General features: G+C 40.1%; 3 protein-coding genes across 6 annotated transcripts in view; 2 read left to right on the top strand and 1 right to left on the bottom strand.

Annotated features, from left to right (window-relative positions):
• Positions 1-18,754, top strand: part of NCOR1 (nuclear receptor corepressor 1) — a 76,610-nt gene extending 57,856 nt beyond the window's left edge. For all 3 annotated transcript variants that reach the window (XM_019471797.1, XM_009278175.2, XM_019471798.1), the window contains 18 exons: positions 180-263; positions 803-1,059; positions 1,417-1,777; positions 2,315-2,539; positions 3,314-3,523; positions 5,300-5,449; positions 5,992-6,159; positions 6,610-6,775; positions 7,047-7,543; positions 8,197-8,325; positions 8,894-9,051; positions 9,300-9,523; positions 9,954-10,091; positions 12,112-12,254; positions 13,543-13,596; positions 14,682-14,903; positions 15,472-15,654; positions 15,884-18,754. In XM_019471797.1, coding sequence (XP_019327342.1) covers positions 180-263; positions 803-1,059; positions 1,417-1,777; positions 2,315-2,539; positions 3,314-3,523; positions 5,300-5,449; positions 5,992-6,159; positions 6,610-6,775; positions 7,047-7,543; positions 8,197-8,325; positions 8,894-9,051; positions 9,300-9,523; positions 9,954-10,091; positions 12,112-12,254; positions 13,543-13,596; positions 14,682-14,903; positions 15,472-15,654; positions 15,884-16,071 — 3,557 coding nt within the window. In that variant the 3' untranslated portion in view covers positions 16,072-18,754. The remainder of the gene's footprint in view (positions 1-179; positions 264-802; positions 1,060-1,416; positions 1,778-2,314; positions 2,540-3,313; positions 3,524-5,299; positions 5,450-5,991; positions 6,160-6,609; positions 6,776-7,046; positions 7,544-8,196; positions 8,326-8,893; positions 9,052-9,299; positions 9,524-9,953; positions 10,092-12,111; positions 12,255-13,542; positions 13,597-14,681; positions 14,904-15,471; positions 15,655-15,883) is intronic.
• A 1,069-nt stretch (positions 18,755-19,823) lies between these two features.
• TTC19 (tetratricopeptide repeat domain 19) lies at positions 19,824-23,483 on the bottom strand. 2 transcript variants are annotated; one of them, XM_009278171.1, is made up of 8 exons: positions 23,371-23,483; positions 23,097-23,135; positions 22,472-22,528; positions 22,148-22,209; positions 21,494-21,588; positions 21,137-21,291; positions 20,677-20,839; positions 19,824-20,147 (listed from the first exon to the last, which is right to left on the bottom strand). In XM_009278171.1, the coding sequence occupies exons 1-8, from the start codon at positions 23,470-23,472 to the stop codon at positions 20,014-20,016; spliced, it is 807 nt and encodes a 268-aa protein (XP_009276446.1). In that variant the 5' UTR covers positions 23,473-23,483; the 3' UTR covers positions 19,824-20,013. The 2 variants fall into 2 exon arrangements, with proteins under 2 accessions (XP_009276446.1, XP_009276447.1); XM_009278172.1 differs by having other exon boundaries at positions 19,824-20,144.
• The window catches only part of ZSWIM7 (zinc finger SWIM-type containing 7), a 13,909-nt gene continuing 13,733 nt past the window's right edge, over positions 23,366-23,541 (top strand). The window contains exon 1 of the mRNA XM_009278173.1: positions 23,366-23,376. Coding sequence (XP_009276448.1) covers positions 23,372-23,376 — 5 coding nt within the window. The 5' untranslated portion in view covers positions 23,366-23,371. The remainder of the gene's footprint in view (positions 23,377-23,541) is intronic.

The following is a 23,541-nucleotide window of genomic DNA, read 5'->3' as shown; positions in this document are numbered from 1 at the left end:
GGATGGTGTTTATAACATGTTGATACAATGCCTAGCATACTGAGGCTAGGCCCTCTGGGCACTACCGTGATACAGATATTATCTGTAATGTATGTAAGGAGGAGGAGGGGTTTTGTTGTTTTGGGGGTTTTTTTTGAACACTTGTTTAATTCTCTAAGTTACGTTCATTTTAATTTTAGGTTTAATATGCCGTGCGCTGCCTAGGGGTAGCCCACATGCTGAACTAAAAGAGAGAACAGTGTTGTCTGGCTCTATAATGCAAGGTAAAGTATTGCAAGTTTAGAAGGCAAGCATTAATTACATCCTCAAAAATCTGTATTTCTGAACCTTAAAACTGTTATTAACAATGGTAGCTGTGTTAAAGGTGGAGCTTATTTTATTAAACATGTTTTCAGAGCATAAATCAGCAGCTTTCTGATATGCTGTATACAAAGCTAGTGTGTAAACATAGCATTTTATTTCTTTTGGGAAAAGACTTTTTTTTTAATATTAATTTCATCTTGGGGAAGAAGCCTTTTTTTTTTTTTTTAAACAAACACTAACGCTTCCACAGACCTCTGGAGATGTATGCTATTTCCTTTATTTCAGCATCTGAAATAACTTGGGATGCTTTCAGTAATATATTGAATATTTGTTCAGTATTATTTTTGTGGCGATTTTTTTAGTCTTCAGAATATATTATCGCAGATGATAGCAAACCAAAGTTCCAGTTTTATGACATGTAGTTAGTTACTCTGTTTATGGAAAAAAAAGACTTAGTAATTATTAATACCAGTAATGTGACTCTTTCTTTCTATAAAAGGCACACCAAGAGCAACAGCTGAAAGTTTTGAAGAAGGCTTGAAATACCCTAAACAGATAAAGAGAGAGTCACCTCCCATAAGGACATTTGAAGGAGCCATTACTAAGGGGAAACCATATGATGGAGTCACTACTATAAAAGAAATGGGTCGTTCCATCCATGAAATCCCAAGACAGGACCTATTAAGCCAGGAGAGTCGCAAGACTCCTGAAATGGTGCAGACGACCAGGCCAATCATAGAAGGCTCCATATCTCAGGTAAATACAAAAAGCACTACTAGACTATACAGTTGCTTACAGACTCAGTAGTGAATCAATTCAGGATATTTGAATAATGACAAATATGAGGAGGTGTTGTTTGTTTTGGTTTAAGAAAGCAACCAACTTACAAAGCTTAAAAATATTTTCTGTGTACTAGAAAAATCCTGACACTTCACCTGTAGGGAACACACTTGCAAGCAAATGTGAGAACTGACAAGTAACAATCACGAGGATCCAGTTGTGTTCTGTGCTAATGTGATAAAAGCAATGAACTACGGTATCAGCAATGTGAGTTTTTTAGCACGAGTGAAACATTGGCAGGATAACCTTACCTGATCTTTTTCTCCTTTTCAGGGCACACCCATAAAATATGAAAGCAACTCTGGCCAGTCTGCCATCAAACACAATGTAAAATCTTTAATCACTGGACCAAGCAAGCTACCCCGTGGAATGCCTCAGCTGGAAATGGTGCCAGAAAACGTGAAGGTGGTGGAGCGAGGAAAATATGAAGATGTGAAGACCGGGGATGCAGTACGTTCCCGTCACACGTCAGTAGTCAGCTCTGGTCCCTCTGTTCTCAGGTCAACTCTTCATGAAACTCCCAAATCACAGCTGAGCCCTGGGATTTATGATGATACCAATGCTCGGAGAACACCTGTGAACTATCAGAGTCCAATGTCCAGGAGTTCACCTATGATGAATAGAGTTAGTGAGGGTATGTTATTCCCTTCCAGAGTAAGACAAGAAGTTTTAATAATTTAATTTTAAACTTACTGGTAAACTGGTTTCCGTAATTCATTCTATGTTTTTTTTTATTCTGATGGCTTCTCTCAATTTGGAGGGTGGCTAGAAGGAATTTTAGAAGGCTGTAAGCTGTTAATTGAAGTAAGAAAATGAAAATCTGCCATATTGTAACATGGAGGTGGGAAGGCAATTCAATCTCAGTTTGCATTTTATTATGGATCACCTTGAAAGTGTTACCTACAAAAGTAATGCTTTAAGGGCAGAACCTATTCCTGAATTATAGAGGTATCTAGATGAGGAAGGTAATATGGTGAAGTGTAAGCTATCTTAGTTTTAGGATTTAGATTTTTCACCAGAAATAGTTTGTGATATAAAATATTCTCTGTGATTTATTGTATCAGATTGCAGGGTCCTCTAGAATGTTCCTTGGGAGCCAGTGTATACTTGCAGCTGAGTTTTCTATTGAAAAATATGCATTTTATTAATTTGGGGTTTTCATTGTTTTTAGCTGGAATATCTTCTGGGAAGCCAGCAAATCACGAAAGGAAAAACACACTTACTCCAACACAGAGGGAGAGCGTGCCAGCAAAATCTCCAGTCCCAGGGGTTGATCCTGTAGTGGCTCACAGTCCTTTTGACCCTCATCACAGAGGAGCAACTCCTGAAGTCTATAGGAGTCACCTCCCTCCTCATTTAGATCCTGCTATGCCATTTCACAGGGCTCTGGATCCTGGTAAATACGTTTGTGTTGGGTTTTTTTACTTTTAGAAGTATTGTCTGCTTTGATACACAGAAAAGATACCTTTAAAAGACAACTATCAATGGCCAGATATAATTTATAAGAGGTTATATATATACACTGTTGTGGTTTGATTTCAGTTTAGTGGGAGGTTTAATATCTAACCAGGAAACTTATTAAAATATTATTGTATAATATTGTAACTTTCTTTTAGAAGCTGCCAGGTTGCTTCTGTTTTGTTAAAAAGTTCAGACAGTATTTTTAGATAAGTATTTGTGAAATATATTAAAAGCTTTCCTGAAAACTATGCAAAGAAGGATGTGGAAGATGCTATAGAATTAAACGGTAATCAGCACCCCTTTGTTCAGGACTGTTTATTCATTCTCACTGAGGGATTATCAGGTTATCCCTGGTGATATTAAATACAGTAGACTTCCTTTTAACCTATCCGTCGGTCCACTTCTGTGAAGTATTCTAACCTTTAGGTATTTCAGCCCTTTACATCTTCAGAACTTCAGGATTTACATTTTTAATCAAGTCTCTTCTCTAATGCCTATCTCCAACCTGGATTATTTAGCTTTTTCTGTCCGCATACAGTGCATAAATTCAATAAAACATCAGTATTAAAATGCTATTTTAATTCATTTGGCACTGGCTAGAGAGAATTGATAACACTTCTCATTGAAGCTATATAAACATCCGAAACTTTCATTCAATATCATCCATGCTGCTTCCTAAATCTTCTTTTTTACCCTCCTTCACCCTCAGCTGCTGCTGCTTACCTGTTCCAAAGGCAGCTCTCACCCACGCCAGGCTACCCAAGTCAGTATCAGCTTTACGCAATGGAGAATACACGACAGACAATCCTAAATGACTACATTACCTCACAGCAGATGCAAGTCAATTTACGTCCTGATGTAACGAGAGGGTTATCTCCTAGAGAGCAAACTTTAGCTCTCCCATATGCAGGAGCAAGAGGTATGCCTGTGTTTTTTCTGATGTTCTTTAAAGTGTGTTTTGGATATGTGGTGTGGTTTGGTTGGTTGGTTTGTTTCGTTGCTGCTTATAAATATATGTGTTTGTATGGATGCATGCATACAAGTGCATATGTATAGATGTGTTTGCAAATGAGTTGTACATCTAACTGGCTTTTGTGGATATAAAGGACAACTATGTACGTAATCAATATTGTTAAAGGGAAGGCTGTAAGACTTATTAGTGTTCAAGAAGCTAGACTGTTTTATGCTAGTTTAAATTGATATTCAGAAGCATACTTAACTCATCTTCAAACTTCAGAAAAGAGGATTATATCAAAATGAGAGTTTCTTCAAAATGAAAATCAAAGCAACACCTATAAAAGGGCAAGGTTTGTGAAAAACATGGTGGTGGCTTAAAGGTGTTATGTTAGAGAGTTAGCAAATGTGTGTGACCTCTTGCAGGGTGGGGAAAAGCCTAAATCAATCTGGACATTTAACAGCAGCAAGAAGGAGCTATTAGAAGTAAAAAGACATCTCGCAAAAGTGTAACTCCTCAAACAAAGAAAATGGAAATCTTGACAAGTTAAATGTAAGACCATAAAGGTCAAAAAAATTGAGGAACAATTTATAAAGCTAAATGAACAGGTAACTTCTTCAGATACACCAGAAGCAAGAAACTTGGCAAAGAAACTGTAGGCACTGATAAATCATCAAAACTCGGAAGTAATGCTTTAGAAGATAAGGCCACTGAAAAAAAGCAAAGCAACTTCTTTGCAACTCTGTTTGCTGTGGAGAGACTTATATTTCTGCAATGGAGATTTTCTTTATGGGACATGAGTTTGAAGAGCTCTTTCACATTGAAATGTTGAGCAAAGTTTTAGAACAAAATAATAAAATGAATAGTTATGAGTCCTTGGGGTTACATGGTGTTCTCCCAGGAGTTACAAACTTAACAGGAAATAGTCAATCTACCAGCTTGGTTACTGGATATGATAATCTGTCTATTGATTAGACGGGTTTTGATAGTTATTGGTAGAATGGAAGATAGCAAATGTGATGGAATTAGGCTGGTAGGACTAATTATCTTGGGGATAAGATATAAGATCTTGTAGTGTCTTAATTGGTTGGAAAAGAAAGGATAAGTGGGTTTTGTAGTAGGGGAAGTTATACTGGAGTTCTGCATACCTCTAGAGGCAGGAAGTCAAGCGTTGTTCGCATTTGAATGGGGAAGTCTGAGTACAGGCCAAAAAACACAACTTACTTGGACTGTGTTGCCCCAAGGTTTTAAAAATAGTTCTACATTGTTCGGAAATCAATTAGCGAAAGAATTAGAAGTGTGGAAGAAAGAAAATGAAGACCTAACTCTCCTCTCTTATGTGGATGATATTCTGATTGCCGCATCCACACCTGTTGAACCTGTGCGTTTCAACATTTCATTTTACTTTATGGATATAAAAGGTCTGGAAAAGGGAGTGAATGATGTCGGGTAATACCATTTTGCTAAAAGATGGGATTATTGAGTAGAGGTGAAGTGTATTTTTCTGAAGGGCAATTAAAGGGAGTGCTAGAAATGCAAATTCTGACTTAGTATGTTCCTAAATTGCTGATTGCCAGACCTAAGAGAGTATAGCCAGCTGGAATATAGTTCTGCACTTATTCTTATATTTTTTTCCACTAAACATTCACTGCTGACCGTTATCAATGAACAGAATATATAATGTGTGGACCATTGGTCTGTCCTTGAATGGCCATTCTTACATGTGTCATCTCCTAACAGGAATTATTGACCTGAACAATATGGCTCCCACTATCTTAGTGCCTCATCCTGGAGGAACAAGCACACCACCCATGGAGAGAATCACGTATATCCCCGGTACCCAGCTTACGTTCCCTCCCAGGCCTTACAATCCTGCTTCTCTGTCACCAGGTAAGAGCTCTTATGGTTTGGTGATGTCTCTAATCGTCTCACATGCTGAGATAATTGACCATCTTTATTTAGCTTTCATTAATGTCATGTTTTGATGTTTTCTTAGGCGATGCTTTTTGCATGCACTTCTCGCTTGGATAGCAAAGGTTTTCTTAATGATATCCTTTATAGTTACATTAGCAGCTGAAGGAGCGCTGACAAATTCAGAATTTGCCTCATTTTGTCAGGTCTTTATTTATAGTCATTTGATTACGATTTCACTAACCTCATATTATATGTGTCGAAGGGTAGAATTAGGGTCTATAAGCTGTCTAGTTTCTAACTGTATAGAAACCACTTTAGTATAAAGCTGTCGAGCCTTCCACTGTCACTGTATGTTAAGCTTTTGTCTTCCTAGATAAGTGGATAGTCTTGAGTGGAATGAAAATGTATTTGGGAAATTTTGCTGTAAGTGGATGGCAGAATATATTGGCAAGCGTTTACATCAAATTATGCTTGAGTATCTCTTTTTGCTACTTCATTTTATCTTGTGGACCTTCCAGGACACCCTACACACCTGGCAGGTTCTGCAGCTGCAAATGCTGAAAGGGAACGGGAAAGGGAGAGGGAGAAGGAACGGGAAAGGGAGAGGGAACGTGAGCGAGAGCGGGAAAGAGAACGAGAGAGGGAGAGAATAGCTTCAGTCCCTGCTGAACTTTATCTTCGACCAGGTGAGTGCACGTTGCTACATTTGGATCAGTTGTCTTGTAGACTGTAACTGCTCATTTTCTGTAGCCACTGTTAGCAACATGCAGCTTAATAACAACACGTTACACGGTTTGGTTTTAGTCTGCACTTAAGGCAGGTTCCTATTACCTAGCAGTTCTGGTCATGACTGCAACTTCAGCAAGTAACAGGCTGCTTGATCTTTCTCTCATAGCAATGTAGCACCTAGGGAATGGTTTGAATCCCAGTTATCGCTAGCACAACTTGCATGTCATTTAGAGCGTTGTAAACAGAATGCTACCATTTAAACCTTTAATACATACAGTCGCATCTAGAGTGGTGGAGACAACTGGGAAAGGATGTGGAGGAGACAGCATCGATACATAGTTCTGCATCGTTATAAAAGTGATCTATATATTTTTTTTGTTTGTTCCCCTCTGCTCTATGTTCTGCAGGTACAGAGCAGCCTGGCAGACCTGGCAGTCATGGATATGTTCGGTCCCCGTCCCCTTCAGTTAGAAGCCAGGAAAACATACTGCAGCAAAGGCCTAGTATTTTTCAAGGAACCAATGGGACAAGTGTAATCACACCTTTGGATCCTGCTGCTCAGCTACGTATCATGTATGTTTTATAACTTACTGTTGCAGAGATATCTGTTCTAATATTTGAGCTTATTAAAAGGTGCATTTAGCCTGGGGAAAATACTAAAAGATAAGGGTATACCACTATCTGATTGCTTTTGGATTTATCAGAAATGATCGAATGCATTTTCACCCAGTCCAGTTTGGATAGAAATTAGTGTCATAAAAGCTTCACTTTGCTGTATGCATGATATGGCTCTAATTCTTTTCTTCATGTGATACAATTCACAATATTCAATGTTTGCCAACAGGCAGCTCACCCCTGGAGCTCCCTCTATTACTCAAGGGTTGCCAGCTTCCCGTTACAATACTGCTGCTGATGCCCTTGCAGCACTAGTAGATGCTGCAGCCTCTGCTCCTCAGATGGAAGTTGCCAAAGCAAAAGAGAACAAGCACGAAGGAACCAGGATAGAAGAGAATATGGGACGGCGGTCAGCTGTGGTTACTGAGCAGCAGCAGATGGAACAGAAGACACTGGAGGTAGAAAAGAGGCCTGTCCAGTGCCCCTATACATCTGCAAATTTTTCTGGTGGCAAGTCCCAGGGACAGTCTTCATCAGTAGTCTATTCAGAGGCTGGTAAAGAGAAAGGACCTCCTCCTAAATCCAGGTACGAGGAAGAGCTGAGAACTCGAGGAAAGACCACAATTACTGCTGCTAACTTCATAGATGTGATCATCACTCGACAGATTGCTTCAGACAAGGATGCACGAGATAGGGGCTCTCAAAGTTCAGATTCTTCCAGTAGTTGTACGTATCTTAGTAACTATCTACTTCTTTGCTGTCTGTCTTAGCCTTTTAGGGAGATAATAAGCTGTGAAATGATTCTGATGTTTAATGATAAAATATTCAGCTTTGTGCAGTAGAGACACTTCATAAGCAAATACTATTTTTGCATATAGTGACTCAAGATTCTTGCAAATTCAGAGTTGTTTGCTCTGTTCGAATTCTATGCTACAACATGAAATGCAGGATAATAAAACTAACATTATCAGAAGTCAGGAAACCTAAAATTATTTTGTTTACATTGGAATACTGCTTTATGGAAATATTTGTTTCACCATGGTTATTGTGAGAAAAAGACAGCGTTTTGACTTTCATTTCACTGGTGTCATTTTAATGGAAGCACTAGTGTTGCTGTGTATAGGCAACAAAAATCTCATGAAATGCAGGATAATAAAACTAACATTATCAGAAGTCAGGAAACCTAAAATTATTTTGTTTACATTGGAATACTGCTTTATGGAAATATTTGTTTCACCATGGTTATTGTGAGAAAAAGACAGCGTTTTGACTTTCATTTCACTGGTGTCATTTTAATGGAAGCACTAGTGTTGCTGTCCATAGGCAACAAAAATCTGTGATATTTACACCTTATTCCACAACCTTTGCTTGGTATTCAGTATCCTCCCACCGGTATGAAGCTCCTGGAGATGCCATTGAGGTGATTAGCCCTGCAAATTCACCTGTACCTACCCAAGAAAAGCTACAGCCCTATCAACAAGAGACACCTAAACCAAGCCAGACAGAGAGTAAGTTTATCTGCATATGCAAATATTCTCACAATTATCTTGCTTATATTTACCAGCTCCATGAACTCGTAATAAAGTTAAAATATCTCGGGAGTCTTTAAGTGACTGCTTACCACATTCTTTACTTTTCAGAAACTTCTGTTGGAAGTATGTTGTTGCAGTGATCTGTGGAAAAAAACTAGAGCAAATGTATTGGAACTGACACTTGGCATTAAACAAAGCTCCTTTACATTACAGTGTAGCTGATTTAATAAGAAATTTATTTTCAATACATTCTTTAAAATTACTGCATATTGGTGTTGATGCCCACAACTTTACCTACTAGTAAAGCTCAAACTATTACAGTACAGTTTGCAGGTGAGAAATGAGCTGAAATTCACCTGCATTGTGGAATGAAGCTTTATTTATCTATTCTAAATTGTAGGGCCTATATATGGAGGGGGAAAAGGTGGTTATCACACAGGATACCCGAAGTCTAAAGCAGATTAAATTTGTAAGCACAGAACTTCCAAACCTTGAAGCTTCAGTAATACCATCTTAACAGACTGACCTTTTCTTCTTCAACTAGATGACCCAAACAGGCAATACGAGGGGACAATTCACCGCTATAGGACACAACAGGAACCACCTTCACCCCAACAACCTCCACCTCCCTCTTCCCAAGCAGAAGGCATGGCACATGTGCCCAGGACCCATCGACTTATCACCCTTGCCGATCACATCTGTGTAGGTTTATTTGCATGCATCTTTTCAGATGTGAGAACTTATATTTTGATGATGAAAATACATGTTTTGGAACATAATACCAATTCTGTAATTATTAGTTTTACTTGAGGATATTATGCAATGGTGTGTCTGAACTTACGATCATCTAATTTGTTGCGATTGGTCTCATAGTCATCTAGTTCATGAATACGTACACTCTGGCCAATGTCTGACCAAGGTCTCTTTTCTATTTTTTTGGCCACAATCAGCAAATTATTACACAAGACTTTGCTAGAAACCAAGCAGCTTCTCAGGCCTCTTTGCAGCCTCCCACCACTACATTCCAGAATTCCACCCCTGCTCCAACACCTGTTTCTACCCGGGCAAAGACATCAAATCGCTACAGCCCTGAGTCGCAATCGCAGTCTGTCCACCATCAGCGGCCAGGTGCTAGAGTGTCACCTGAAAATCTGTCTGACAAGTCCAGGGGAAGGTAATGCATGTTTTCAGTTTAACTGCAAATTTAATTAATGCCCAAATGTGATATTTATAAAAAATAGCGCAGTAATCTTGATGTAGATCAGAAGTAGAGGTATCTTTTGGTCTTTCTTTAGGCAACGTCTGTCTTGCACTGTTTTTGACAATTGGTTGGCTTCGTAACATAGCTTATAACTGTTTTCCCTTCACTTCTTATGCTTAATTTCTAGTCTTTATGGGGGTGAAGATGTTTAATTACTTAGAACTTATCAGAGTCATTATGGACAATTCAAAGACACCTTTTTGAGATCGCCAAGCATACTAAAGCGTGTAACATAACTACTTATGTCTAGTTATATATGTAACAACTGCAATGCAATTACATGTGTTAACTACTGCTTTACATGCATTAAGAGTACTTATCTGTCTCTGAATTATGGATGTAGACCTGGAAAATCTCCAGAGAGGAGTCATGTCTCTTCAGAGCCCTATGAGCCAATCTCACCACCTCAGGTCCCGGTTGTACATGAGAAACAGGAAAATGTTCTTTTGCTTTCCCAAAGAAGTGAGCCTACTGAACAGAGGTATGTGTAAAACTGAATTTTAAAAACATTATTCTGGATCTTTGTGCTGCAAACAATATCTTTATTAAAGAGCAGTTTAAGCAATCTTCCTCTGGTACCACGGGCAAGCTGTTAATCACTGTTCATCCTTTTGCACTAGCGTTCAAAACTTGCTACTTGGCAGATGCTTTGGGAAGCCTGAGTGAAACGTCATCTGTACGTGTTCTGTTCTTAAGTTTCTTGGTGCAAGCAGTGTGTTCTATGTTATAATGTTTTCTATCAGATATAACAAAACTCCTTGTGGGTGCCAGTTCTATAAAACTGAAGTGGTTTTTGGGAAAGGCCCATTTTCTACCATTTTTATTAAATAATTCAGGCTTCTCCTGCCTGATCAGCTTCCTGGATACTGTCCTGGTGAAGTGTGGAGGAACCCAGGTTTCCAACACTCATGATTCTAGAGCAGCTTATCACATGAAATACCACTAAGCTAAGGAGCTTAATTTCCAGGAGGTGTGAAGGTGGGATGTCAGGAGGTCCATGCATCGGGCAGCCCTGTTTCCAGGGCTATTTGTCAGTCTGCCAGATCTGCAACGTAAAACTACATGGGATCCCTGGCAGGCTGTATCAGTGCTGGTGTCTTCAAACGTCTGGCAAATGCACATCGGAATGGATGCTTCTGTCATTTTGCTCTGCTGCCTGTTGAAGAAGGAATAGCACCCGATGTGCTCACCATGGACTTATTTAGGGCTTATGCTGGGGAAATTGATTCTTTTTTTCTTTGTTTTTTCCCCCTGCACTCTGCAGTTGCTGGCAGGGTTGTTACAGTCCATGATGGGTGTTAGCTAGATGCAAAGGGATTTTCAGGAACATGGCAGGGAAGACTGCACTTTTTAGAATTTTAAGGATCTTGGCCTAGGAAACCTAGAGTCTTTGTCTTTTTTTACTTTATTTTTAGACTATTTTTTTAATTTAAGTATGGGGTGGAGTTTGGTTTTGGTTTTGTGTTGTTTTTTTTTTTTTAAATTAAAGCTGATTTGCCAGATTGCTGCTGCTTAAACAAACTCAAGTATTCTAAGTGCCACAGTGAACATACAGTTGATCGTTTTTATCCACTTTTGAAAACAGAGCAAGTTGTTCCTGACGCTGGTATTAGCTGAGATTTTTCACCTGAATTTCTTCATGCTTTAGTTTATTTTTTTTCTTAAAATTCTGTAATTGGAATACTACTGCTTTTATCATCTTTATAAACAGCCTAAAATTTGCATATTTTAAGATTTGAAGATAAAATGCATCTCTTGTCAGTTTGACATTTACTTCAGCAATTTTTTTACGCTAATGTGACAGAAATTATGTGCAGAAAATGCGCCAGCTACTGTGAACATAAAGTTGATAAGGCGTATGAAATACAGGACGTTGATCCCAGTCTGAATTTGTGCCATAGAGCAAGGATGGCTAACTGGCAGCTCTCGAGCCAGATTCCAGTCCATAAGGTTATTTTACCTGGTTTCTAAGAATGCCTGAAATGGCTTCATTTGTTTGGACCATGTGTGACAGGGTGGGTGAGCAGACTTAAGAAGTAGTACGTCCTTTTTGGTGGCATACTGGGGACAAGAGTGAGGAGAAGAAAAAGGTTGGAAATGTGTAAATAGTAGGAGCAGCTAGGATGAGTATTTGGGCTTCTAGCTTAAACATTTCGTCACCTACCAATTTGCAGTGCAAACTTCAGCCGGCATGCAGGTTGCAAGGCAGAAGTAGGCACCCCTGACATGATTTGTAAGAGCATCATCTCTGTACCACTCTCCAGCACAGACAATGACATGGTCACTTTTTCTGTGAGCTGTAGAATCTTAAACCCCTGTTACCTGGATAAAGCAGACGTTCTGGAGAGTCATTATATTTGTCTGGTCACCAAAAAACAGGCTGAGGAAAGAGTTTTAAAGCTCGTATGAATGTTGGCGGTTTCTGCCTGACTGCTTTTGGAAAGATTTAAATGTACATCTTGAAAATGTTCTCTCTCTTTGACATATGTTGGTCTTGGCAGGACTGACTCTCGCTCTCCAGGTAGTATAAGCTACCTGCCTTCGTTTTTCACCAAACTTGAGAACACTTCACCAATGGTAAAATCCAAGAAACAGGAGATATTTCGAAAGCTGAACTCATCTGGTGGAGGTGACTCTGACATGGGTATGCAGGACTTGCCTTTTCACTGAATTTTTCCAGCTTAAGCTTTATGTGACTGCCATCCACAAATGTCCTAGCCTAAATAAGTTTAAAATAACATATGAATTAATACAAATCTATGAATATAAAAACATATATAATAATTTATGACCGAAGAACTGGAAGATTGTTACATTTTTTTCCTTTTTTTTTTTTTTTTTTTAGTGCTGGTATACGTAGGACTGTCACACTTAAGCTTTTTAACATTTTGTTTGAGAGATGGAAATGGTTTCTGAAAACCATGGAAAAAACACATAATTAACAAGAGAGTTAAAACCTGACATTATTCTAGTTAACTTTGTGTCTGTAGTTTGCTTCATATCAACATCAACTATTACACATTTTCCTTTTTGGAAAGGTGTCTTGAAACTGAATGTCTTGTGTTTTCTTGGCCCTAATAATTATGGCTGTTAAAAAGACATATTTTAATATAGTTTCAGTAATGGATACTGACATGGTGGAATATGATACTAGAACTATATTTTTGTTTTTCTCTTAGAAACCTTAACAGAACTTTGTATCAAAATTGTCAGTAGTGAGAGTTTAAGCTGTTTGTGAACTCAGTACCTAGTAGAGAGTGTTTATTTGAAAGTGAATGCTCTTGCATTGAGCAACAAATTAATCTCATTCTGAGAAACAAGGCTGTGTCAGTAAGGGTTGCAGTATTCTTTTTATTGGATCCCCATTGTGTACACGACAGATTTGGCTCTGTTGAAAATTTTGTGTGCATGCTTGGCGTACAAACACACTTTCCATTGCTGCCAATAATCTTTTCATTTATATATTGAATTCAGTGTTATGGTTGAAAATCTTTATTCTCAAATTGGACATAACATGGGTAATGTTGAGGGGGGGATGTTTAGCCATTCAAAGTTATTGTCATTCATTTTTTTAGTACATACAAATACTCAGCCTGTACGGTTCGTATGTTAAAATATGTATTTAACAAATGAAATGCAGCTTTGCATTTTAAAGTACATAAATTGTGAAACTTCAAAAAGTCAGTCTGTTTCCTGAAGTAACATCTTTAAAAGAAGGCTAGCCGTGACCATATAAGATACTTTTACCCTGGTATGGATCATTTTCCTGAAGAGACATAAATGCACATTCATCTTAGAAGATTGAGAAAGCAAAAACAGAACATTGAACATAGTTCAAAGTAATTATACCTTGTGCATTAGGACTAGTAGTGATCACTTGTAGTGATCATCAATACTGGAAAACTCAATGAAATGTTGTGCTTTAATTGCAGCAACTGCTCAGCCAGGGACTGAAATATTCAATTTGCCAGCAGTCACTACCTCAGGTAAGATTTTCAATAAAAGAAACAATATATGTTTCAGAAAAAATAAACTAGTGTAATATCTTCCGTTTATATGCTTTGGGGAGTCCAGTAAATGAGGAAGAAGATGAAAATTTGAAAAGTAATATCCTGCATGAAAACTTGTTTCCTGTAAAACAAAAATGACCAAAGGAAAAGCAAAATGACCAAAGGAAGTTTCAGAAAATATTTTAAATGGGAACTTAGGCAAGAACGTTTTATTTCTGTGTGCTCTGCAAGTCCTACACAGAGGTGGAAGTCATGAAACTGGTTAGCATCTCACTTAAATAAATTTAAATACAGTGTAGTTCAACAAAACTTGAGCTTAGTTCATCAAATGTAGTTTACTTTATAAACCAGTGTATATAAAATACTTACTGATTACTTTCTATGAGATGGGGAAATGAAACATAACCCATAATTTTACTGTGTTAAGGAGGCGAGGGAGACAGAGAATTGGACTGAAATGTGGGAGATAGGAACTGCCAAATCTGAATCTTGAGTTGTACCACAGATTGACTTTACATGATTTTGGCCAGTCGCTGCCCCTTCTGGTACAGTGCTTCTGCCTTTTAAATGGAGAAAGTACTGATCTCCATTAATTTAGATGGAAGACAAGCTTTTGGAATAAATATTTGCCATGTATCACACTTCATAAGACAAATTAGTATGTATCATTAATGAGAGAAGTATTCTTCTGGTCTCTTCTTTTACAACTGAATAATAGCTGCAGATTTTACTTAATATGCTATCACAATCAGCATGCTCAGCTTCCTTTGCTATTAAAAAAAAACCCAAAGAAAAGTAAAATTTACCCTCTTGCAAACAGTCTGACATTTAGTGGCACTACTGACATAGCTCTTCAGTGTTTGCTGGCATGTCTAACTTGTAGCCATTGTGAGCTGCTTTGGAGCATGTAGCTTCGCATTTTAAAAAATCTCATCTTTGGTTTTTTTTCCACCTTTCTGCCTCTCTCTCAAATCTTTTCCCATATCCCTTTGTAATTTCTCTGAGATATGTTTTTTGCCTCCCCTCCCACCTTTTCCTGTATGTTTTCTTTTATCTCCCAGGTGCAGTCAGTTCTAGGGGTCATTCCTTTGCAGATCCTGCCAGTAATCTGGGTCTGGAAGACATTATTAGGAAAGCATTGATGGGAAACTTTGATGACAAGAGTGAGGAGCATGGAGTTGTAATGTCACAATCTATTGCGGTAGCACCTGGCAGTTCCAGTGCTGCAGTATCAGCAAGTAATGAGACGCGTAGGGAAGAAGCTAATCCATCACCAAATTCAGGTGAGGTATTGCAGCTCCTAAATATTTCATGGTCTTAAAGAAAAAAATAAATTAAGGGTTTTGAATAAATTTGGTGTCACTGAAAATCGCCGTCTTTCCTCTAGAAGTCATAGAGATGGTGTTTCCATTCCCTCTAGTGGTCCTGGCTTTCAAAATGGTGCTGGTGACTTCAGGAGCATTAGCCAGTATTTCTTAGAGAATGACGACACTGATGAAACAGGGAAGAGATAACAGAGTGTATTAGATACCTGAACCTTCTCAGTGGTTTGATGAAAATGCATGTGTAGTACATCACTTATAAAGAAGATGTGACAGTGGGAACTAGCTTGAACTGAAAACATCTCCCTTCCTAAAAATGGAAATATAACTCCGTTGTGATAAGAATAGGGATTTTCTAGCAACAGTGTGCTAGAAGACCAGCCTATACGGTCACTAATTGTAGTAAATCAGCATGCCAGAAGGCACCAGTGTGCACCTCCTGTTTGCTGCTAAGTGTTAATTTACAGAAACAAACGTAGGCTAAAATGCAGTGTAACATTTTTGTGAAATCTGTCCCTTCTGTTTCCAGGAGGGGGAGTCGGCAAGCAGAAGCTAATCGGCAAGTCAAATAGTAGGAAGTCTAAGTCTCCGATTCCTGGACAGGGGTATTTGGGAACCGAAAGACCTTCTTCTGTCTCATCTGTACATTCAGAAGGGGACTACCACAGACAGACTCCAGTGTGGGCCTGGGAAGACAGGCCTTCATCAACAGGTGAGAAATGGGTTTCTTTCAAACTTGACAAACCAGATGTGGTATTTGTAGAAAGGTCAGAGGTAGACACACTATAACACTGGTATATTCGTCAAAAGATTACAGCATATAAGGATTTTCTGAAACAGACTTTCTGCTAGTTGTCACAACAAAAACCCGACTATCTTTCAGATACAGATCTCTTAGAACAGCTCATGTTTTTGACTTGGAGAAACTCTCTTTGATTCAGGTTCAACACAGTTTCCTTACAACCCGTTGACGATGAGGATGCTCAGCAGTACACCGCCAACATCCATTGCGTGTGCCCCACCGTCCATGAGCCAAGCAACCACTCACCAACAGAACAGGATATGGGAGCGAGAGCCTGCACCACTGCTTTCAGCACAATATGAGACTCTGTCTGACAGTGATGACTGAACTACGCGGATTTTTTTTTTTTTATTTGCGGGTCAAAAAAAGAAATCTATTTTTGACTTGTGCCCATAGAGACTTTCCAAGAGAGCAAGGGCCACACAATGAAGAATTAATGGAGAGTCCATTAAATGCCTTCTGCACAGGCCATGTGTTGGAGGATCGTGATCAAGAAGGTTGACTTACTAAAGATAAATATGTAAAGAGTTTTTAAAAATGTGGACTATTCCTGTTCTACATCTATTTGTAAAGAAAACCATAATGTCTTTAAATCATTCTTCTGTAAATAGAGAGTACTTTTTGCAGTGTTTTTTCCCTTGCTATAGTATCTGGTGTACTTATGTTCAAATCATTGCCTAAACTTTGGGGGTCATTTTGTAATTTTTTTTAAGCATTTTCTCCAGTGTAGAGTACTCTTCATAACCCTAGCCTCTCTACCAGCCTAGCCTAACCGTAACCCTAGCCTCCCAACCAGCCTAGCATCATTGCCCATTTAATGCCGTGCCACTTCTTGCAGGCATTGTGCTTTTATATAATTTTTTTTCCCCTAGACACACTTTCTCAGTGGTGTTCAAGCTCTTGTGAAAATGTTGATTTTTAAGACTGACCCCTTACTGAATTCTGTACATTAACATAGTCCAGTTCGCTGGAATAAGATGATATATTTCTTTGACTTTTAAATTCTGCCACATTGTAAATTTTTGGTGCAGTTGGTTTTATTTAGCAACACTGCAGAAATATTATTGCATGGGTATGTTATGGTTCATTTTTAAAAGGAAACAAAACAAAACAAAAAGAACAGCTTCTGGAGGCATACCTCACTGTTATGCACACTGGGAATTTTAACTGTGCCCCAAAAGCCTATCTTGGTGTCTTCTGTTTCTGCATTGTATGCAGTCAAAACAGGCTACTAAATTTTACTGTCCTATTTAACCACAGCAAATGGCTTATCTGAACAGAGGCTCTGGGTGGGTTGATAAATCCTTTAAGAAGAAAAACCTCTACATCCCAAGTTTAAATAAAACAAAGTGCTTTTATAGAATAATTGAGCAACACACGAGTCAACTACTTGGCTTCTGTTACAACCAGTTTGAAATAGGTACTGTGACTTTTACCTTCCTCCAGTCTGATTTTAAAATCATTACGTAGTAGTTATTTTAAAGTCTGCGTCCCCATCCCAATCCCTAGCCTTATAAGCAAGCTTTTGGTGGAAGTCCTTACAAACGCTTGGCTTAACTCCTAAAGTGTGCAATACTTGTTAGGGTGACTTTTTTTTTTTTTTAAATTGTATATGGTACTAGGAGAGTCTCCTTAATCATTCATCTATCAATGCCTGCTATGATATGCTTGTAGCTCATGTATACATACATCTGGTTAGTGATATCACAGGGTGTCCTGACATCCATCTTCAAGAGCATCTTATTTTTTGCTGCACTGACCTCAGGAATTGAATTTAAGTCTTCTGGGGTAGAAGGACTGATTTACAGATAGCACTGAGTTGGGGGGTGGCATGGTCTGTCAGATTCCAAACTGCTTTTGCACCTCATTGATGAACAGAGCCTTTGCCTTGAAGTTATTTTCCAGTCAAAATATTTTTAATTTAACACTGTATTTGCAATACCTTGTATAGAAGGTGTAATGTAGCTGTGTAACCTTAAGCTATGTAAGCTCTACATCTTATGGAAGGACTGTAATGGTCCAGTTGCAAACAGGTGGAAGTACAGAACTATTTATCGATAGCAAATTTACTTTGAGTACTTCAGAGGAAAGCCTTTTTGCCCTAAATGTGAGAAAGAAAAAATCCAAAGGAACTCATTTGGAAACTTGACACTGCGTTGCAAATACAGAATTATTTTGCTACTTCTTTTAAACACTGCATCAGAGTAGATCAGTTGGCAGTCTTAAATCTCCTTGCAGTCTTTCTCTAAGAAAGATTTTTCTCACCCTCCCATCCTTTACCCTTCTGGCATAAAGGAGTGAATTTTTCGTCCTGTTTGTAGACCTGTGCTCTTATTTTAACTTTTTTTTGTTCCCACAGCAACATATACTGGAAAACAAGTTGATCTGCCCTTTTTGTAGATTTAAATTTGGAGTGGAGAGTTCAGTTCCATTCTAAGACTCACTTGTTCTCACGTTCTTAGTGTAACAAATACAATGTGAGAGGCATGTACAGACAAACGTCTTTGCTAACTGTACAGTAAGTATAGCATGTTCATTGCAAAGCTTCATGTTATTGCTGCTGCAGCAGCAAGATATCCAAAGTAGGATAGTCACTTTCTCCTAAGATACAGCTTGAGTGGCATTTGCACATAAAATATTGCTGCTTTTTTGTTTGTTATCAGAGTTCTAACTTCTCCAGTGTGAAAAACTTCTCCAGAGCCTAAGTTAGGGTTTACCACAATTCCAGTAATCTTCAAGTATGGAATTACATCTGACCTGTTTCAAACAGGAAGGTGTTTGTAAATCATGTTTACAAAGTGTAGTTTACTACAAATTTTTAACTGATTTCTGATCAGCGCTTTCACAATGCTTTCATCTTGATATGTTTCGTGATTCTGATATGAAACCATTTAAGACTTGAAAAAACCCATGCATCATAAAACTCAACTTTTTTTTTTTTCCACACAATGTCTTCAGTAGACAGTGACTTCTGGATTCAGACCAATCAATAAAGGGGATCAGTTCTCCATTCGCTTTTTCTGTGTCTCCCTCTTGTTTTGCAGCATCAAGCTATGTTCATGAGAACAGGCAAAACACTTCCCTTAGGGGGTGCTGCAGGGTTCCCAGTTAACACTGCTGGAGTGTCTAAGGTCTGCCACTTAAAAACAGAACTTTAAAGAAGATTGGCTCTAAGGTGTTAGAGCCTTTCTGTTAGTACAAGCGTGCCTGTAACAGCTGTATTTTTACTTCCTAGCTTGCTGAGAACAAAGCTGTATATGTGACTTGAGTTTTTCCAGCTTCAATGAACATCTACTCTGGAAAACCTGCGTGCCTCTTCTTAGCTCAAAGTTAAGCAGAGTTGAAGCCACTCATGCTACTGTAAGTAAACTAATAGTGATGCAATTAACATTAAGGGATATACCAAACAGCTGAAGTTCTTACAAATGAGAGGTTAAAATAATGCTTGGTAATGACAGAGTTAGTTCTACTATCCTAGCTAAATATGGATTTGATAACTTCTGGTTTAATTCTCCTTTGTCTTTAACATTAAGCTTCCCTGCAGGGCAGAACTGAAAAATTCTGTTGTATAAGCAGGCTGTTCATACTAGATTCACATGAAGGCATGTACCTTGCAAACGTGATGGTATGTACATGCCATCTCTTCCAAGAGGAAGCCTCAGCATTCTAACACTGACCTATCCAAGAAAGGAAGACAGCTTTCGCACTTAGTGTGCTCTTGGCTGGGGTAAGGTAGCCAAGTGTTTTATTTTTGACACCAGCTCTGCTTTGGTAACATAGTCTCACCCCTCCTCTGAGAGGACATGTTCTATCTTTGGGTGCTAAATGCTTTGAAGAAACCCACTTGATCTTCAGGCAACCTGTTTGAAAAGGACATGGACCTACAGCTCTGTCATGGTATGGGTATAGTCTGGGAAATGCTCTATTGAAGCTAATACATACTGAACTGTAGCACTGACACAAATACACTCCTTGACTTAACTGCAAGTATTAATACCAGACTTTGCTGGCAGTCAAGACAAAGTTAAATCATTAGCATGGTAGGTCACTCTAACCATAGACTACACCACAAATTTACATAGTTAAGATTTCACAACTTTATTTTGGGGCAAGTAAGTTGTTAGGCGATAGCAGCCCTTCTTGTTAAGCAGTCCTTAAACTCCTCATTGCTGTTCCCCTGGAGAATTGCACCAAACTGGTCCCAGGCTGCTTGTACTGACCAATCCTTGCTGCTGTCAGCCACCTCAAGGTTGTATTCTGTGGCCAAACTTATTTGGAGCCCTTTCTCCTCTTGGCCAGCTCAGCTAGTTCTTCCTGGATGTGCTGGACAGAAGCAACATCTCCCTTCTGTTGTGCCTGCTTGAGAGCTTCTTTGTACACTTGTTTTGCTTGCAGGAAGTCTTCTGTAGCAAGAGGAAAAAGTAGCATGGCTAGCCAACTACACACCCATTTTCAGCATCCCCTCCTGAAGCTGAGCGCATGCAAAGGACATGCAAAAGACTACTTGGAACACTTCAAGAACTAGGGAGGTTCAGAAAACAGCCAGCATAGGGTGCCAACTAAAAGAGCTAGACAGCAGCAATGATGACAGGACAAGGTGCTGCTTCAGCATTAAGATCTCATCGTAACAAGTCTCAAGCATGTCTTGCATCCTTTTGGAACCAGTTACTATACATACAGGACAAGGGAAACTAGATTCACTGGCAACCTTTTGAGTCAGATGCACCAGTACCACATTTATCTTGGACAGGATCCTTCAGCAGCTGAATTCAATTTGAACACAATACAAGTTGCCTACACAAAGTCAGCAGACCTACTGCTTAAACTAAAAATAGTAACACAAAAATAACACTATAGTTCAATCCTACAGTACAGGCATCTGCAGTCAGCAGCACAAGCACAGTGACATGGGCTGGACATTTATTTACTTACCTTTGTGCATCAGAATTGCTGCCAGGTTATTCAGCACCATGTGCTCCTCAGGGTGTTGAGTCTCCTTTGCCAGCTCAGCTGCCCTCTTCACATAGGAGTATGCCTCATCGTAGTGCCCCTGAGCATCCAGTACAGTTGCTAAGTCATTCATCAGGACCACAGTCTGCACCAGGACAGAAAAGGAAGCCTCAGAGCGAGACTTGCATAGAAGTCTAGGGCAGCAGGAGCATCACATTCATACCCCAGTCACACTAGTGAAAGTAGTATTCCCCAGAGAAGCTTTCAGTAATAGTGTCTTATATATCAGCATGCTGCATGCTCATTCTTCCTGGCAGGAAAACAGAAGCTAATTTAGTGCTGTGTACATTTGATGCCAGCAAAGCTGCTTTGAAGGCTGCCTCATTCCCTAGGACATTAGCCTTTCTTTCCCTAGTAGTCCAACTACCATTGTACATGTCACCTGTGGATGAGTCTCTCCCTGAACATCATTTGATATCTGCAGAGCCTTCTCATACATTTTTTGGGCCACTGGGAGCTGGTTAATGTTTTGGAGATAGCGAGCATAGGAGTCTAGGCTCATCCCAAGCAACAGACGGGTGTTGGCCTTTTCTTCAGCTGCAAATAGAGAGGAGTGGAAGTGATCACTTCTACAAGATCAAGCATGAATCTCCATCCTACAAGAGTAGGAAACCAATGCAGTGTGAAGACAATGGATTGACATGAAGATGGTGCTTAGGCAATAGGGAAAGCAACATCAAAGACAGGGAAATCGAGAAAAGATAATAAGAGAAGCCTTTGGCAGACAAGGCAGTCCCACCTGGTAAGACATCCTCAGGCAAGTCCTTTTGCTTGGTAATCTTCTCCTCCAAGGTCAGGATGCAGAACTCATAGCCAGCCAGGGCTAATTTGTGCCTGCAAAGTACAACTACTCAGCAAAACAAGGCTCCTTCCACCCCTGAAGGGATGGATGTGAACACCTTCAATCCCTCATTGCAGAGGGCCTGTAAGACAGCTTTTCCCCTTCACCAGAACCTTCTTGCCCTCGGTGTTCTTTTCTTGATTATGGCCTGGACCCTTCTCTTGACCCATAGGCAAAGGGATCCAAGATGTGGAGAGGGGCCCCCCCTCCCCCCAAACAAGGCCAGCTAAAGCAACCCATGCCAACACTTCATTGAAAAATGAAGCTACAAGTTGCTTCAAAAGCCTTCTCTCCTGTGAGGTGTGGATTTAAGACTAAAGAGTGATGTCCTCTATGACTAATTTTGCCCTAGAAGCTGGGCAGGTCAGCAAATCACTGTGCTGCGTGACAGCAGGTAGGCAAATATCATGCCTGTGGGAACCTTTATGTTGATGGTATCTTGTCACACCAAAGCCTCCTCAGGCACTCTATGCTTAAAGAGCCCCTGCTCAGCCACCACTGCCACCGTGAAGCTGAGACGAAAGCAAAAAATGCCTTTAGCAGGGAACTCACTGTTTCTGAGCAGCATAGATACTGGCCAGCTTGAGGGACATCTCAAGGATTGCATTGTCATCCTGCCAGGAGGACACACAACACAACTGTTACTCTTCTTGCATCTCCCCAGTAGAAACATTACTTTGCCAGAGAACAAGTTTAGACCTTGAAAATGCCCATCCTGTTGTCTCCAGAGCTGCCATCCCCTCAAAGGAAGTTCTTGAGAAGCTGGCAAGCTCATAGCTAGTATTGCAAGTTTTGAGTAGGAGGTATTACAGCACAAGAAATAGACCAAAGAATTGTTAATACTTCTGATAAAGGCTTTCAGCTGGAAGAACATACCTCCTTTGTGTCCCCTGCAAGCAAATAGCTCATACTTGCTTTGTAGAGTTTTTCTGCCTGAAATGAGAATTTTGAAGAGAATACTGAGGAATGATGGCAGTTAAAACAAGAGACCTCTACCCTTTACGGAGGCAGACTACTGGGAGAAACCTGTCTCACAATTTGCGGCGTTTACATTGTATGTCAAGACCAGTGAGAAGTGAAAGGCTAACCAGAGCCCAACGGTACTGCCAGCTAGCAGGGTCCTTTCAGTTTCTACTTTAGGACTCCTGCACCAGCCACGAGTTTACCACATCTATGTGCCTTCAGGGCTTTCCCAGATTCTCCTTGGGACAGCCATCTAACTGCTTGACTATGGCATTTGACAGTAAGAAGTATTCTTTCCCTTGCACACCATGTTGGAGCTCAAAATTTAACTGTGAAAGCATCTTTCTTAGCAGCATGTGCTCCATGGGACTGCAGTCCCAAGGCAAATTATTCTGCTTTGGACTGCAAGATCTCTGCCTCACAACTCTCAGTACGCAGCCTGTCACAGCATGCCACACCTTCAGAACTTGGACATGACAAGACCTTGCACAAGATGTCAGCCTCTTAAAATTCAGAGAGAAAAAAACCAGTTACTCACATTGTCCAGCTGTCCCCGCATGAAGGCCACGTTTGCCATCTGGAAGAGACAGGCGGTGCTGAAGCTCCACAAAGGCTGCGGGGACTAGCCTCAACACAACCGCTTTTCCTTCTACCTACAGCTCCACCACAGACCCAGCATGTGGCACCACACACCCCCCGAAGGGAACTGTGGCCCCACGGCGACTTCTAGCACGGGCCAGACACGACATGGGACAGCCCCGAGCCAGAGGGCGGCCAGCCCAGCCCCTGCCGGCCCCCCCCGGGCGCCTCACCATGCTGTAAGTGTAGACGATGGGTTTCCTGTTATCCGACTGGGGCGACAGCCGCAGGGCTTGGTGCAGAACCTGCTCGGCCTCCCCCAGCTCCCCCTTCATGACGCTGAGCTGCAGAGAGGGAGGGAAAAGCCGAGGGGCCGGTGACCCGCTCGTGGTCGGGCGGGGCGG

This window comes from Aptenodytes forsteri, unplaced genomic scaffold (genome assembly GCF_000699145.1).
Source record: "Aptenodytes forsteri isolate BGI_AS27 unplaced genomic scaffold, ASM69914v1 Scaffold66, whole genome shotgun sequence".
Taxonomy (NCBI): Eukaryota; Metazoa; Chordata; class Aves; order Sphenisciformes; family Spheniscidae; genus Aptenodytes; species Aptenodytes forsteri.
Note: the sequence above shows the minus strand (reverse complement) of the source record. Positions and strands in the feature narration are given on the sequence as shown.

Bases quoted from the DNA above. Each gene is read 5' to 3' on its own strand.
- TTC19 (XM_009278171.1), bottom strand. From the start codon at position 23,472: ATGAAGGGGGAGCTGGGGGAGGCCGAGCAGGTTCTGCACCAAGCCCTG. The intron at 21,292-21,493 runs GTGGGACTGCCT...CTCTATTTGCAG, and splicing joins GCCTGAGGATGTCTTACCAG to CTGAAGAAAAGGCCAACACC. The intron at 20,148-20,676 runs GTAAGTAAATAA...CTCTTGCTACAG, and splicing joins AGCAATTCTGATGCACAAAG to AAGACTTCCTGCAAGCAAAA.